A 14,501-nucleotide genomic window follows, 5' to 3' on the forward strand; every position below is an offset into this window, starting at 1 on the left:
ATCTGCCATCTAAAAGCTGTTGATTTCTACCTCTAGCTAACAAACAATTGAGGTAGTTTTGTCGACAGAGTTGTACGAGAATTATTCAGATCTCGAAAGCACAACTTTGCAGCTGAGCGGAAGCAACTCGAGTAAGGAGCTTCTGAGCACTTAGGCAGAGCTGCAGTGCAACCGTTCACTTTGCACTTCCCGCGCAGCCGCGGCACGCACACCCTCTCAGCAATTCCTGTGTCGGTAGTGCTCAGCAATGGCTCAGAAAGCACCACCTTTGGTGTCTTCTGTCTTGTTTTATCTACGTACAGCCTAGTGCCTTCTAACACTGGAAGTGGAAGACAGCTCATTTAAGTACTACTGTATCAGTAGCACTGAAAATATATTTCTGTCAGCAGAAGGGTCAATTATATGAACAGCTCTTCCTTTGAAGATATGCTGGAAACATGCTGGTTCCATCCTTCACCAGAGGTGAACCATGAAAAGAAGACTTTGTCACAAGCTCGACCCTTGAAAGTATAAAAGAGTTACCCATCTCTCCAGCCTCTACTTCCCATCCCACCTCCTGGAACCAGCATGTACCCTGCCTGCTTCACGCTTCCTAAGTAATCCTAGCATTGCTGCTAAGCCTGGGACACTCTGAGCTGAAAAATCAGCATCTTTTCTGATGATCGTCACTTTAGGCACGATAAGCCTTGATGCTGTCAGTGCCTTGTGAGGAGTGAGGGGCCAGCAGAGGGAAAGGCTCTGTACTGTAAGTGGATCACCTATAACCAGCCCTATTGCCTCCTCAGTAGTTGGAGCCCTTGTACTGAGACTGACTTTTGACGTGGGAAATCTCATGTCAGAAGCTCAGGAACCACATTCATAATTAATTCACCTTTGTCTCATGCCACGTACCAGTTTGGGGACAGCTGTACTGGAGGTTCATCCTGTGTTGTGGTTACACATGTAAGGCTGAAGCATCTAATTGTTTTGGTGTTTTTTTTTTTTTTTTTTTTTTTTTTTCAAAACACAGGTTGGCATGACCTACAGTTTTCAGACTAAATGATCGTAGTGCTCCTCTCCAGCTGTACATCTATTGCAAAAATATATAAACATTATTAGCCACTGGCTTTACATTTGATCCTATAAAAGGAAAGAAATAGATCTTTCTCCACTGAAAACCTGTACAAGTTAAAACCATAAAACTCCCCTTGTTTTCCTCTGAAACTGGTTGTAATGCTCTCTTCTCACTGCACCAGCCTCTACCCTTTGATCAGATGTATGTCACTCCTCCAGGTTTCTTTCCTATATTCCCAAGCAGGTGAGAGACAAAAAGGAAAATATCAACCGTATGTCAGTGTCCAGATAAAAAGCTACAAAATTAAGTTATGAAGCTCACCCTTTTTAGAAAAATTAACTGATCTCATATTGGCCCAGCATAGCTCCTTCTTCCTGACAGTTTATTACTTCTAATCATATGAATCAGGGCTCATTCCAGTATGATTTTGATGAAGTCTGCAAAAGAGAGTATGCTCATCTCCACTGATGCTGTGGATATTGAAACAGATTTTTTTTTTTCTGATAAGATAGCACATTAATTGCTTTACTTATTAGATGAGCGTTAGCTTTTGATATAACCCATCCCATAGACTCCTGGCAACTTGCATGCTGAGAAGTCCTGTCCTTGAAGTTACTATAGTGCACAATGATCAGAACTTACCGCTGATGTTTTGTTAGCATTTACTAGCAATGTCTTGGCAGAGGGTGACCTCTGGTACTGTCTCTAAACATTTTCAATTTACAGACTCAAGAATTTTTGCTGTCTTTGCCTCTCATTCTTTTGAAGAGGTCAGCCCTTTACAAATTTGCCACAAGAAAGAAGTTCAAAATACCCTATATACTTAAACAGCTTAATAAGAATATAGCCACAATAAACACACAACATACAATTCATTTTAATATTTATAGAAGAATTTCACATTGTTTTAAGTGTACACAAGCAGCTGCTGTCATTTGGCTATGAGCAGATGTTAGACCTCCGAAAGCTTTGCTGATAATTAAAATACTAACAGTTAGTGTTTTACCCCAGCTGCAGGTTCTGTTTACTGTAAATTTGATTTTAATGGTGCCTCTGTGCAGTTATTGAATAGAGGTTTGTTTTCTACTATACATACAAAAGTGTCTACAATGAAGACAAATGGTTATTTCCCGTAATTTACTCTGGAAAGATATGAATATACACTGTAACATAGTTGAATTTATAAATGAAATACAGATATGACTATCACATTGGAAATGGTAGTTTCTGCTATCTTAACTAACAAAAAGAACTAGGGAAACTTACTATTTCTAGCTATTCCCAAGCATTCCCCCTAAAAACTGCTGTGCTTTTCAAATGGGTTGAGACGTGCCCTCGAGCAAAGAACAGGTGCTCCTTTTTACTGAATGGGTGCATAAATCAGAATTAATAAATACAGGAAATCACAATACTCATATTTGATAGGTATGCAGAAGAATATAATTTCTGCTTGATCGTTTAATAACATGATGTTTTATTTTTAGGTATCCCTTAGAAGTGTCTGCTCTCTTTAGTGCATATATGTACATCAAACGTTAGGCAAGGCTAGCCACTTTCAGAATTGTTAATCCCAAGGGCCTGATTATGCAAACACAATGCATAATGCAAGCTACCATGTTTAGTCCCTTTGAGACTATTGAGGCTAACTATGGCAGTAAGCAGTACTCTTGATAAATAAATGTTTATAAGACCAGGATCTAAATGTATATATTCTTGAAAAACAAAAACTCTTGCTGAGATAATAATGACAAAAAGGAGTTTTTGCTTTTTTTTGACAAAACAGTTGCTGTCTGAGACTAGACCTATTTCAGAAATCCAGATCATTTTCCTTATGAGCAGAGCTTGTGGGTTTTTTCCCCTGCTTTTCTCATATTAGCGTTCATATTATTGTTTGTATTATCTTATATGTTCTGTCTGCCTAGGAAACAGAATTCTCCAGCTTGACCAAAGACTACCGGTACCTCTTGAAATTGGGATTCTGATTTAGAAGTGCTAAAAATGCACTTTCCAGTTGCACTGCAGGGGTTAACACAGCAAAAGTGCATCCATGTAGCATCAATGTCAGTTGTTCCCAAATTGAGGGCCAGAGTAGCCTTTGAAGCTGGACTGCCAAGAAATGTCCAGGCTGGCTATCCTCATCTCCAGCTGCTAAATTGCCCTGGAAGAGCTAGCTAAAATACTCCAAATACATTCCTAATGCTGCTTGCCCATATAGGTAATTGCTGTATATGGCACAGTGAGGTTTTTGCTCACACGTAGGAGTTGAGAAGACAAGCCTGCACGGTGGCAAGCAGGTAAAGAAGAAAAGTAGTCTACAAGAAAATCGGTTACTGTGCAGGTTAGGCAGTTGTAAAATCTGCACGTTAACAGTGTACATGTTTGCCATGATCAGTGGGAGTTTCGGTATGTATATTTTTTATTTGCATAGCTTCTGTAACACTGGGCTCTATAGTGTTCCTTTTTGACCTTGAGTGCAGGAAAAGAGAAACTGAAATTTTTCACAGAGAAGGCCTTTTCCCAAAGGTTAATTGGACACTGGAGGGAAACTAAACCAAACCAAACAAACTGCCTAAACACCCTAACTGAATGGCTCAGCTATTTATTTTGGTGGTTGTTTCTTCTTTTGTTTCTTTTTGTTGCTGTTATCATAGCCCTCTGAGGTGTGAGAGGTAAAAATATCAAGCAGAAAATTTCAGTCTGTTTCTCAAAAGAAAAAAAATTACAAAAATATTTCCTTTTACATTTTAAGGAAGCTCAAAGGACATCTACTGCTTTGTTTAAGATACCTGAAAGGTTAAAACCTCATCCTTTATTCCAGCAATTCTTTGAAGAACTTGAAGTTTCTAAACATGATTGAGTGGTTAAGGACAAAGATAGAAGCCAAGGATGTTTGGAGTTTCAGCGCTGAAACATGACATTACTGGATTTTTAAATATAAAATGAACAATGAACGTTATTTGGGAATTATTTTTGTCATTTAATTTTCTTTTTAGAATAATAATATTCTGAAAGGAAAAGAAACCTCGCTGCGTTGGTATCTGTTGAGATTTACGTACTTTGTGTCAATGGTGGATTTTTTTTATGTCTCTTAGGGAGCTGGTTAAGTCCCCTATAGGTATACTTATTCGTACTGCTTTACAAATATTGGCTGGCTTTGTGGACATAATAGTTCTGACAGAGCCATTTTGGGTTGCTGATTTATTTCACTTCTTGGTTTGACCCATCCTATTTTCTTTCCTTCAGCAGAAGACATGAATGAGCCTTCACAACCTCTTATTTAGTAGCTTAACTAGCTGATTTAGAAAATGCTGGCCCGTGCATTGCTTGCACATAAAAACCTTACAAATGAGAAAGAATAGTTTTTGCTGTGGTTAAGGAACAGAGATCTGAAAAATGTGGTTTATTATTATGGCCTCCGAAAATCAAGGAAATCCCAAAGTTATGACATTATGCCACAGTTCTTAGACTGCACTTAATTAATTAAAGTAGAGATCATTACAAAAATAATGGAAAAAAAAGGAAAGAAAAAAGAGCAGAAACTTGGAGCTTGATCAAGGCCTAAATTATTTCTTTATGAATTTGAATGGTGGACTTACCGTACCATTCAAAATATTGTACTGCCAGGTAGACAATAACTTTTAAAATAAAAAAATCAGTTGCTCATTCAAGTGATGCCCAATATAAGCTGAATTTTCTATATCTTTTAAATTCCTTGAAGGTTGTATTTAATTGAAGGAAAATATGTTTCTTTGCTTTCGCATTATTTAATATCCATTGCATTTTAGTAGATACCAACTATTCATACGTGTCAATAAATAACATACCTAATCACCAAAGTATGAAAAATTAAGTGTTGCTGAATAGGGTGCTATAAATCAGGCCTCCTAGAACTTTTGCAGAAAAGGAAAAATAGCTGGTTTAAGCTTGCTGTGTAAATGCAGATCATTTCCGTCGTCGTAATAGATTATTTCATTTTTGACTTACTGCTTTGTCCTAAAGGTGCTCCGTGTGAAGGATGTCCTCAGCCTAGCCTCACCATGCACAACCGCTTGCTACAACTTTTGGGGAAGGGTTAGAATTCTAAAGAGGCTGCTGGCTGAGAGCAAAGTGGTGCTTTACATATAATATTAGCCCAGACTTTCCTAACGCATTACGCATTTCTTTCTGAGACAAGTCTCCTTAATGCCATCTTTATCTGCTACACGATGCATGAAATCTACTTTCTGTTTTAGAACTGCGGCTGACCCCCGACCCCGCGAGTGGCGCCACAATGTGACCTTTCTATTGTCATCAGCTTTCATTCTCCTGAAAATTCTATGAATTTTTATTACAAGTTTTTTTAAACCGAGCTGAGGCTTCAACAAATTACTTGACACAGATGAGATGAAGTTGTTGAAGTAGTGTTAGATAAGTTTTACAGCCAGCATGTGTGCTGCTGAACAGTACAAAGCCAGTGTCCTACAATGTCATACACCAGTAACTGCTGAGCCTACTATTGGATAAATACATCATTTTATGGAACATTGATTGTTCTATAAACCCAATGGAGTATTATGCTCTATGATCAAACCATTTAGATTGTGTGTAGAGCACAGAAAATGCCATATTCAGGATGGTACTAAAAGTGCCATTTGTGTATTTTATGGATGTCATTACGGGGGAAACTTCTCTCTGTAGGCCCTGTTTACTGCAAAATTTTTTAGTCTGTAATGACATTTTTCATTCACAACGTATGCCTTCAAGAGAGGGGGCCCTTGTTTTATTTGTTTCATTCGAGTTTACTGCACAAATCCTGTACATTTTAATTAAATGTAAGCTTAACAAAAGAATAAGGTATTTATTCTGTGGGGAACAAATGATGACAGTAACAAAAGAATAAAACAGACACACAAAAGAATGTCAGGTATTGAGCAAAAGAGAGGGGAAAAAGGTACTAAGCCCTATTTGTAGTTTCCCAGGAGCACATTAAACATCAAAGCATTTCTTTTAGCCCTATTTCAGGAGTTTGTGGTCTCTGAGAATTAAAATAACCTGCGAATATGGATTTAATGTCTAAAAAATCCTGACATTTTCAAATAAAAAACTTAACAGTCGCTCCGGACTCCAACTGATAAATAATGGCTCTGCTGAAATGACAGACTTCTTGGAAAGAAACCAATTCTGTGATCATTGCACCCCTAGATATGAAACACCTCTTTACAAATTGTCTGAATATGAGCTCTCGTATCATTATATTTTGTCATTTTAATGCCTATTTGTGTATCTTTTTAATTTGCAATGACGTGCAATCAGCAACAAGTCCACTTTTCCTAATATTAATGTGGGCTTATATTGCAGCTTATGTTTGCCATGTCAGCCAACACTTACCCCTTCTTTTTACCCGTTTTTAAGAGGGGGCGAGAGGCAGGCTGGATTTAGTAGGACAATATGATTTGTTGCTATATACAGTCCAAGAATGTGACATGTTCCTTAAATACATAAAAATTCCTACAAATGTTGCGTTGGATAGCAGTGCTCCATTGTAGAAATGCACTGTTCCAAAGTCGAAATAGCAGCTAAGCCTCAAAATATGTTGTTTTCTAAATATCTTCCCTACTTGGTTTTCACTGTTAAAACAAAAGAAAACCAGTAAAATCTGCAATTCATATTTACCATGAAAAATCACTAAAATTGAAGTTGATGTTCCCAGTAAATTCTTGGTCATAGTCCAGTTAAAATTTAAAGTTACAGTAGATTCACATTAGTTTAAATGACACTTGAACTTCTACACAGCTCGACATTAATTCATTATAGTTGAAATGGAAGAATCTTCAGTGGGTGAATCTTTTACAATCTGATTGAGGCTGTTACATTTTATAGGAGCCATTTTTCAAAGCAGTACTGACAGCACTCGAAGTTATTAAATTGCTGAATCAAAAGATGGACCTGCAATCGCATTTATGAACTGTGATGGAATAGCTGGGGTTGCACTGAGCTGAGGTTAAGATGTTGGTGTAGTTAAGCTTCATCACACCCCTTAGTGACAGCAGTATTTACCCATGTAGTTTACTTTAATGGTCAGGAAGTGGCTTAACTCACCTCTGGATTCAAATAGATTAAGTAAGCAGTCAGAATGGCATAATTATCAGTGCTGCGAGGGATTCACCGGATAGCTCTTCACCCAGGAGACTTCCCATTCAATTGCACAGTAAAGACTGGAATTGCATAGATTCATGGGTACAGCATTTATTTGAGGAGACGAAAACAGGATGAATTTCCTTTTTCTTTCCCTTCCCCAGACCGGAGCTTCTCCTCAACGCAGTGGTGCTGTGTCCCGTACATAAATTATCATGATCTTAGGGGAAAGATGTCATGATTGTGCTGTGCGTGTGTGAAAATTATGATCGTAGAGTTATTTTGATTTTGAAATCCGGTGGAAAATGCGTGATTTGTAGAGTTATTTTGATTTTGTGCCACATCACTGCCAGGCTCCTCTTTTATCATGTCAACAAAGCAAGATTCCTGAGAGAATTAATTACTTCTACTCTATTATAAAATGTGGAGGAGCTAAGATAATTGTCATTTTATGTTGATTTCCCCTTCCTATTTTTCTGCTCTTTGGGGGGTCTTGTGAATGTCAGTGCCTACAGAGAGCACAGGAAAAGTGGGGATAAGAACCAGTCGTACCACAGTAAGCCTCCTTCTCACTTATGCCTGACAAAACGTACTTCAATTGCGCGTGCCAGATTTATCATGCAGCATCACTTCGAAACACTCTAATGGTTTAAATTGTTCATTTTCTTTTCCAAAGATAACCTGCCTTGCAAACTAAGATGGAGAAAGTTGTACAACATCAGTTTAGACTTGTGAAGGTGATTTGCAGCCTTTCAGCTTAACAAAATTACTTCTTGTGCTTTACAGTACAGTTCTCCACCAGAAGCTTTGTAATAGAAAAAAAAAAAAGATAGATAGATAGACAGATAGATAGACAGACAGACAGATGCCAGCAAAAGCTCAGCCTTTTAAGCATTGGTGTTATCTTGGAATATTAGCTTTATATGCACCTTAGCATATCAAGTTGCTAGAGGCTGCAAGATGCCAAGTACTCAGTCTCTGAGTAACACAGCTCCTAAGTGTGAACTTACCTTTAAGCAAATGAGTCTCTGGTTTTTAGAGCCCAGTTTAGTGGGATCAGGGCCTGACAGCTCTATGCTGTGGGTGAAAGAGCCCCCTTAGACCAGCTTTAGTATAATTTTCTTGGCCTCAAGTTCAATGGAGCATGTTGTTCACTAGAAGTGTCTTGGTGGCTTGAAAAGTACAGTGCTAGCCTGAAATTTGACTGTAAGAGTCAATTTTTTTTTCTTGCTTGTTTTATCCCAAACAAGCAATGGCATATCTATGTGTGTTAGTAATAAGATGCTACACCTGTTAATCCAGAGATGTGATTTTAGTTTGTGTAGCTGAGTTTCAACGAGAGCGTGGGTGTGGGTAGTCTCAGCAGCATGGACTTGATCAGCCTTCCCAAGGCCCATCTGGCATTAGACCCTCACCTCATTCTCAGTGTCTGGGACCCACTCTTCTCTCTGTGTGCACTGGTTGTGGCCCAAAGTTTGCTTCCCAGCACCTGCAGGAGCTGCAGGGCTGCTTCAGGATGGCACTGCCGTGGGGAGACAGCGAGTGCAAGAGCTGTTCTGCCACAGACATCCACAAAGCTGGTCACAGGGTGCTCTCAGCTATGTCTTCCCAAAAATGCCGAAGGCAACCCTGAGGCCATGCTTTGAGGATGGTGGGCTTGACTTCGTGCAGCTGTGGGCACGATTTGCTTTGCTGAAGCTTTATTGTTAGTGATGAGAACTGAGAAGGAAACCTTGAATGACCCGAAACCAGACCGAGTGGCAGAGCAAGCAGTTGGAATGTGGAGGTTACAGGTATTTGAATTTGGTAATTGGTTTCATGTAGAAATAATTAAGAAGTGTAATTGAGGTTTCTCTGGATGATATTTTATAGAATATCCTGCTTAGGGTAAGAAAACTACCGAGTGTTTTCTCCAGGTAACTAGGCTAGTGACTGAGTCAGTCAGGTGTGCTGGAGAAGACGGTAGGTGGGAAATGAAGGGAAAGACAATGGCATCAAAATGAAAGCATGGCAATTACCTCGCCAACAAAAGCAGGGTATTAAGAAGATCAGCCGTACTTTTTCACACCCAGATATGTTTAATGTAACATATGATCCTAAAATTCATTACTGAATGTGGTGGGTTGACCCTGGCTGGATGCCAGGTGCCCACCAAAGCTGCTCTATCACTCCCCTCCTCAGCTGGACAGGGGAGAGAAAATATAACAAAAGGCTTGTGGGTCAAGTTAAGGGCAGGGAGAGATCACTCACCAATTACTGTCACAGGCAAAACAGACTTGACTTGTGGAAAATGAATTTAATTTATTACCAATCAAATCAGAGTAGGGTAATGAGAAATAAAACCAGATCTTAAAACACCTTCCCCTCTTCCCGCGCTTAACTTCACTCCTGATTTCTCTACCTCCACCCCCCAGCAGCGCAGGGGGACGGGGAATGGGGGTTGCAGTCAGTTCATCACACTTTGTCTCTGCTGCTCCTTCCTCAGGGGGAGGACTCCTCACACTCTTCCCCTGCTCCAGCGTGGGGTCCCTCCCACAGGAGACGGTCCTCCATGAACTTCTCCATCTGAGTCCTTCCCACAGGCTGCAGTTCTTCATGAACTGCTCCAGTGTGGGTCCCTTCCATGGGGTGCAGTCCTTCAGGAGCAGACTGCTCCAGCGTGGGTCCCCCAAGGGGTCACAGGTCCTGCCAGCAAACCTGCTCCAGCCTGGGCTCCTCTCTCCCCGGGACCACAGGTCCTGCCAGGAGCCTGCTCCAGCACAGGCTTCCCACAGGATCACAGCCTCCTTCGGGCATCCCCCTGCTCCAGCGTGGGGTCCTCCACGGGCTGCAGGTGGAGATCTCCTCCACTGTTAACCTCCATGGGCTGCAGGGGACAGCCTGCCTCACCATGGTCTTCACCACGGGCTGCAGGGGAATCTCTACTCCAGCACCTGGAGCACCTCCTCCCCCTCCTTCTTCACTGGCCTTGGTGTCTGCAGGGCTGTTCCTCTCACATATTCTCACTCCTCTCTCCAGCTGCAGTTGCTGTTGTACAGCAACTTTTTCCCTTCTTAAATATATTATCCCAGAGGTGCTACAACTGTCGCTGATGGGCTCGGCCTTGGCCAGCGGTGGGTCCGTCTTGGAGCCAGCTGGCATTGGCTCTATTGGACATGGGGGAAGCTTCTGGCATCTTCTCACAGAAGCCACCCCTGTCGCCCCCCTGCTACCAAAACCTTGCCCTGCAAACCCAATACACTGAAGTACTGAAATAAAAGTACCTTCTATAAAAGATGTGTTAATGGCTTTTAACTATACTGTATTTATCTGGGCTTTTTTATACAGCATCTTTTAAAAAACACATTTAAATTGTTAATAGGCTGCAGAATTGTTAAACTCAGCAATTATTTCAACCTGTAAATATGTTATTTGGAAAACATGCAAATTGTTTTTGTTCGCTTGCTCATTTTATCTGTGTTTTCTGCCAGTGAAATCTAAAAATTGTCAAGGAATTTTTTTTCCATTTAAGCTACAATTTGTTAAAGTAATGAACTGATATTTGCCATGATACCATGTTAACAGCATATTTTATCTTGTAGGCATTGTGTCCAAGTCGTATGAGTGCCGACTGAAGGGGCAAGGAGCAACCTTTGTGGAAACACCGAGTCCTTTTACTGCAGCAGCACTGGGAGAGGTTTCTCCAGTTAAAGAGAAGGTCTTTCGGGGCAGTAGAAGACAGCCACAGTCACCTGAAGAAGTTCAGCAAGTTATTATTATTCAAGGATACGATGGCGACTTTGCAATTGATGCCTCTGTGGAAGAAACAGCAGCGGCGACCCTTCAGACTCTAGCAATGGCTGGTCAGATGGCCAGGGTGGTCCATATTACAGAAGATGGGCAAGTCATAGCTACAAATCAAAATGGCTCACACATGAGTAGTATGGTTCCAGGGCAGATACTGACCGAGCAGTTAGCAGCTGGTGCAACACAGGTGGTAGTGGTTGAAGGAACAGGAACTGATATGGAGGAGGCCGTTCGAATAGACGCAGTTCCTGACTCCAGTAGCACTGTACTGCAGCAGATAATGCGACAAGAAGTTTTAGATGCTTCTGAAGCTACAGTCCATCCTCCAGACTCCTCCTCCGCGTTAGATGCCCTGCTTTGTGCTGTAACAGAGCTGGGTGAAGTGGAAAACAAATCTGGACTCCTTGACAGATGCAGGTCTAGTCACAAAGATTTCCTGCAAATGCCAAACCCAGAAACGCCCAGCATTCCCAGTGATGCAGAGGGACAAGAAATACAAATGTTCCATGAAGTTCAAGAGACTCAGGAAGATACCGAACCTATGGAAGTAGTGACGCGGGTCGTGCACCCATCGGCTATAATTGCATCTCAGGAGAGAGCTCAGGCTGCCTTCAAGAAAATGGTCCAAGGAGTATTACAGTTTGCTGTATGTGATACGGCTGCAGCCGACCAGCTGATGAAAGAAGGTGTCACTCAGGTCATTGTAAATGAGGAAGGGACTGTGCATATGGTAGCTAGAGAAGGCTCTCAGATAATTATGCAGGAAGCTGGTAGCCACGCGCTCAGTGTCCAAAGCGAGCACATGGATTTAGTTGAGTCGGATGGGGAAATATCACAGATTATTGTCACAGAAGAAATAGCTCAAGCCATGGTTCAGGGTTCTGATGGCGGCTTCTCTGAAGGTGCAACCCACTACATCGTCACAGAATTGCCACCAGACATGCAGGATGAGCCTGGTGTGTACTCGCATGCTGTGATAGAGACAGCTGGGTCTCAAGAGATTTTGCAGGCTGGTACTGCTATAAAAGCAGAAGCTGTATCCCCTGATAGAGCAGAGGAACAGTTAACAAGCATGGTCATTTATACAGAGGGTGGCTCACAAGTAATTCAAGGCCAGAGAGATGATAACGAAGTATAAGAAGCATGAAGAGCTTCATCTCCTAGGCTTGATGCAGGGCAAAGCTGGAAATGACCAGATCCATGGAGGCACTGTATTCCTGGAACATTTTCTGTAAGACCTCCTCAATACAACATCCTCCTAACCAAGTAACAAATACCCACCCTGTGGGAGGTGAAGGTCAGCTACTAGGAGGAGGTCACTGAAAAGGATAGTACAATCTTGTTACAATAGCCGTAAGAATTATTATATGGGATTATTATAAAACAAGCATATTAGGGTGCAAAAGAGGATAAAAAGGCCCCCCCCCAGTAGGTATTGTTCTGTTCACTGCTTGCTTTGTTTGGTTTTTGGTTATTTTTTTTTTTTTAAATGTTGTTTTATCTCAGGGTAATTCCCTGCCTTCTGTCATTTTTGTTTAACATAATCACAGTAGCAAAATAATTCCGCTTACACGTACATTTTGTGAACAGATAAATAAGCAAAAATTACAAAACCCACAATAACAAGGTGAACAGGTAAGCTTACATACTGTAATCAGTGCCCTTCTTCATTTTGAAGAAGAACAGGTGACATTTTGCTTTCTAGAATCTTACTTTAAAATATTCATGGCTAAAAATACATCATCAAAATAAGTATTTTTTGCATCTAAAATCAAATTTTTCATAGTAGCTTACTCTTTCATGGTATCACGTAGGACTTTCCCTAAAGAAGAGCTCAAAAAAGCTACGCTTCAGAAAATTCTTGAGTATACATATTCAGGAAGAAGAACTTGATGCCTGTAACTTCCACTTAATTTTAGATGAGAGTCCTACATAAGAAATGTGCATTTTTTTAAAAAAATATTGTCACTGTCAGTGTTTTGCTTTTCTTATAAATAGTGCTTCATATAAATACCATTTTGCAGTTCTTTTTATGAGCGACTTCTGATATGTTATGGGGGTTTTTAAAGAAAATTCTGACATTGACATTAACAAGTAGAAAAAAAAAAGGTGACCTTGTATTTCTTGCTTAGTCCAGAATGTCAGTTATTTACTTGTGGATATACTGCAATTGTTCAATGCAAGTTCATGTTGAAAAGATTTGTTTCATGATACAACTGCTTTTGTTTCTTTAAAAAAAATGTAAAATATAAACTGGCAAGGTTTGGGGATTTTTTTTGTCTTTCAAATAAAATGTTAGCATTAAAATGAAGCATCATGATTTTTAATATTAAGCAATAAACAGAACTGGCATTCAGCAGGAGCAAACGAATGCTATCTGTTATGTCTGTGCATTTTCTCTTTTCTCTTTTCCTTTCTCTAGCTCGCTAGATAGATAAAGATAAAAGAATCTAATTTCTGAAGTGTGCCTCATGCATGCTTAATATAATTGTGTAAGTGTTTAGGGTATAAGCCATGCTGACTCTAGAGATAACTGGGTTTCCTATCATGTTTAATATCTTAAAATTATCAACTGTAAGAAAGTTGGGGTGAGGTAAAACAATAGTTCCTTCCTGAAGCAACTGTTTAAAAATGTATTTTCTGATAGAGCTGCTTAGAAACGGTGCTTCATTCTGGGGCTATAAGATCCTGCTGTCTTTTCATCTCTTTTTATTATTATTTTTTAAATTTTATTATTTTCCAGGAATTAAGGTTGTGTCTTTGTCAAACCCCCAAAAAAGTAAATTTCAAGTTAGACATGGAGATTCATAATTAGCCGAGTTTGACTTGCTCATCTTTCTTAAAAGTGACAGGCTGTTCACTTACTCTTAAATACTGTCTTCAGCAAACAGTGACAGGATCAACTCCCGTTTGTTATCAGGAAAAAGGTGACCTTTACAAAATGATGGCCCTCTGCAAGACTCTCACAGATGTTCAAAAAACTGAATGTTTTTCAGTGGAAATATTTCTTCTTGATCATTTCTCCTGTTAACTGTAGCCCTGTGGTCTTGCAGCTTGGATGCTAATTCTTCGCTGTGCTTAGTCCTGTATGGCTAACCTTTCTGCTGCAGTACAGGGTGTTGACACTGACATGCTGCAGTTTACCATTTGTGATTTATTTAGGATAAATATGTCTCAGGTGGCATTTAATCCTTCATAAAACCAGTGTAGCCTGCAGTGTCAAACCAGCAATCACATTGTATGCACAATGAAAAGAGCAGACCTTTGCATAAAAAAAAAAAAAAACAGTGGTAGGTGTTCCTGTGCTTGGGAGCATTGGAAAGGATTCAGTAACCTACCGTGTGCTGTAATTACCTGGAAGCTCAGGTTAACAATACTTCTCTCTGAGTGCAGCCTGATCAGGAGAGCTAATATTTTTCTACGGCTTTTTTTTTTTTTTTTTCTTCTTTTTAATGTGCACTTTAAAGTTAACTTATTAGCGCCCTACAAATGTAACATTAGAAATCAAGGGTGACATTCCTTCCTGTGCAGGCAGCCTGCTTAAGGA

The 14,501-nt window shown here is 40.2% G+C and overlaps 1 protein-coding gene across 1 annotated transcript in view; it reads left to right on the forward strand.

The window, feature by feature from the left end:
• Window positions 1-12,190, forward strand: part of ZNF407 (zinc finger protein 407) — a gene marked incomplete at its 5' end in the record, with an annotated part of 353,220 nt that extends 341,030 nt beyond the window's left edge. The window contains one exon of the mRNA XM_082329092.1: window positions 10,750-12,190. Coding sequence (XP_082185218.1) covers window positions 10,750-12,092 — 1,343 coding nt within the window. The 3' untranslated portion in view covers window positions 12,093-12,190. The remainder of the gene's footprint in view (window positions 1-10,749) is intronic.
• Window positions 12,191-14,501: the final 2,311 nt, after the last annotated feature.

This window comes from Platalea leucorodia, assembly GCF_965183815.1.
Source record: "Platalea leucorodia genome assembly, chromosome: 1".
NCBI classification, from domain to species: Eukaryota; Metazoa; Chordata; class Aves; order Pelecaniformes; family Threskiornithidae; genus Platalea; species Platalea leucorodia.